Source organism: Camelina sativa, chromosome 9 (assembly GCF_000633955.1).
Source record: "Camelina sativa cultivar DH55 chromosome 9, Cs, whole genome shotgun sequence".
In the NCBI taxonomy this organism is placed as follows: Eukaryota; Viridiplantae; Streptophyta; class Magnoliopsida; order Brassicales; family Brassicaceae; genus Camelina; species Camelina sativa.
This window is the reverse complement of record NC_025693.1, coordinates 9355278-9357695: the sequence shown is the minus strand read 5'-3', so window position 1 is coordinate 9357695 and position 2418 is coordinate 9355278. Positions and strand designations below refer to the sequence as shown.

The window sequence follows — 2418 nt, the reverse complement described above, 5'->3', positions numbered from 1 at the left end:
TTTTTCTACTTTAACGTTTGTAGCTACTTATGTAATTCCACTATGCTGATTAATGTTATTGTTTATTTATGCATTATCTTTTCTCTATTTCCTTTATGTTTCAAAGAGGTCATTGTTTTTTTTAAAACTCAAATTATTAACTATGCGGCATTTCCCACTTAATAACATTAAACATTCGAGATATATATGCTCCCAAAACCAGAAGCCGTTGTAAAACGTCAAACATTATGCTTGCAAAATCAAATGATATCCTCCATCATATTACTTTTGTGTATTATTAGACAAAGTAAATGGTAAAAAATCTTGATACATATAATCCCTAAATTTACTCCACCACAACTCCACGACTATGCTTTGCCGATTTTTACCAACGTGGAATCATCTACAGGTTCTTTTGGCAACCGTTTTAATTTATGTTTAATAATATTTTACCACGGTTTCATAATTTATCTTTCTCATTTTCGCCTCTGCTTCTGCTTCTTTTATTCTCTCTGTTCCATTTTTTTTCTTTCCATTTCTCAAATTCTACTTACAGTTACTTTCTCCATCGACCTCTTTCAACTTTCTTTTCCACCCCTAAGATGAAAGCCTATATTGACAACTCTTTGGAGATCGCATCCAATAAAAGAAAAAGAATTGTCACGGCACCACCAATAAATAAAACTGGAAGTGAAAGCAGGCTACAGATCATTAGTCGAAGAACATTTGAAGCTGCCGTTTACAAACTATCGAGGAGTTTTGAAGTTGTTACTCCTCCGACAACCCCTTCTGATCAAGTTGGTAGCAGCCTAGAGGTCATAAGTCGTAAAGCATTTGAAGCCACTGTCTCCAAATGCCCAAAAACAGTTAAATCTCCTGATGGTTCTATATGGATACGTTGTCACTCCCTTGGCGAAGGCGCTCATGGTTTTGTTTACTTAGCCAAGCTAAACAACGATGTAGACACTAATGGTTTGCCTCCAAAGATGGTCATCAAATGCTCACCGATTACATTTTCATCAAGCCTTTCTGATGAGGAACGAATCCTCAAAAGTCTTTCATCTCCATATGTTATTTTATGCTATGGTAGCAGAATAACGATGACAAAACCTCCAGCAAACGGAAGCGACTACAATTTGATTCTTGAATACTGTTCCGGAGGAAGTATTGCAGACTTTCTCAAGTTTAGAGGTAAGCCGATGGTGGAGAGCGATGTTCAGCTATTGTCTACAAAGATCCTCAAAGGTATCACCTACATACACTCAAAGAAGATTATACATTGTGATATTAAGCCTGGTAACATTTTACTTACGCCTCAACCAAACAGTTGTATGCCTAATTGTTTTGAACCAAAGATTGCCGATTTTGGTTTAGCGTTAAGAAAGAGTTCAGTTGAGTATGGAGATGGTAGTGGTCATAAAAGAGGAACATTATTGTACATGTCACCTGAAGTTTTAAGAGAAGGTTTTTTGGATTATGCTGCTGATATCTGGTCATTTGGATGCATTGTGTTGGAGATGTTAACTGGGAAGAAGCCTTGGAGTGAATTTCGGGTTTTAGACAGAAAGAAACTGGAAGATGTCATCGCCCATAGCAGTTTCAAACCCTCAATACCTTCTACGTTATCTGCAGATGCACAAGATTTTCTACACAAATGTTTGGATATAAATCCCTTCACAAGGTTTGACTCTACAGCTTTGTTGAACCACAAATTTCTATCAACAACTGTACATGATGTTGTTGTCAAAGAAGAGTGAAGTAACGTTGAAGATAACCTGCACAATCATCTCACCAAACAGCTTCGCTAAGTTCCATTGATAGATGTGGAAGCAAATCCATATTGGACTCTTATTTTTGTTTATAAGTTTACTTAATTATTGTTTCTGAATGTTTAATGTTTGTAAAGTATTCACGTTTTTTTTTTCATGCTCAAAGTAATGGTTTATAAAAACAGATATGTCCAATGTTGTTTTAAGCAAAAAAAAAAAATGTACCTCCATTTACATACGTAGAATAAGTTTTAAGCTCAAAGTAAGAACCAAAAGCTCAAAATAATAATTTTGAAATACCATATAACCGAACCGTGCTCCACTTACATGCTCTGTCTTACGTTTACTAAAGAATTATTTGCCATTACCTTTTTCAAACTGTCTAAACACGAAATAGATCCATTTCCTCTTTTTAACCGCTCAGTTACAAGTTTTCAACCCATCAATATAGCGTCTCTTTTCTTACAATACAAACTATCCCTTATTTCCAGTTTTCTCTCGCACCACCTATCTTCATAGTAAGAAAATATGTATGCTTTACATAATTTTAAATATTTTACATATCTTCTGTAGATTTACAACAAAGAAAATATTTATTTTGCAGAGAATGATCCTATTCATCTACGTCTAAGTGATCTGTACCAAGGCTGTGGAAATGGAAAGTGACAAT

The 2418-nt window shown here is 35.0% G+C and overlaps 1 protein-coding gene across 1 annotated transcript; it reads left to right on the top strand.

Moving 5' to 3' along the window:
• LOC104715147 (mitogen-activated protein kinase kinase kinase 2-like) lies at positions 582-1736 on the top strand. Its single transcript, XM_010432587.1, has one exon. It carries the CDS (start codon positions 582-584, stop codon positions 1734-1736), a length of 1155 nt encoding a protein of 384 aa, XP_010430889.1.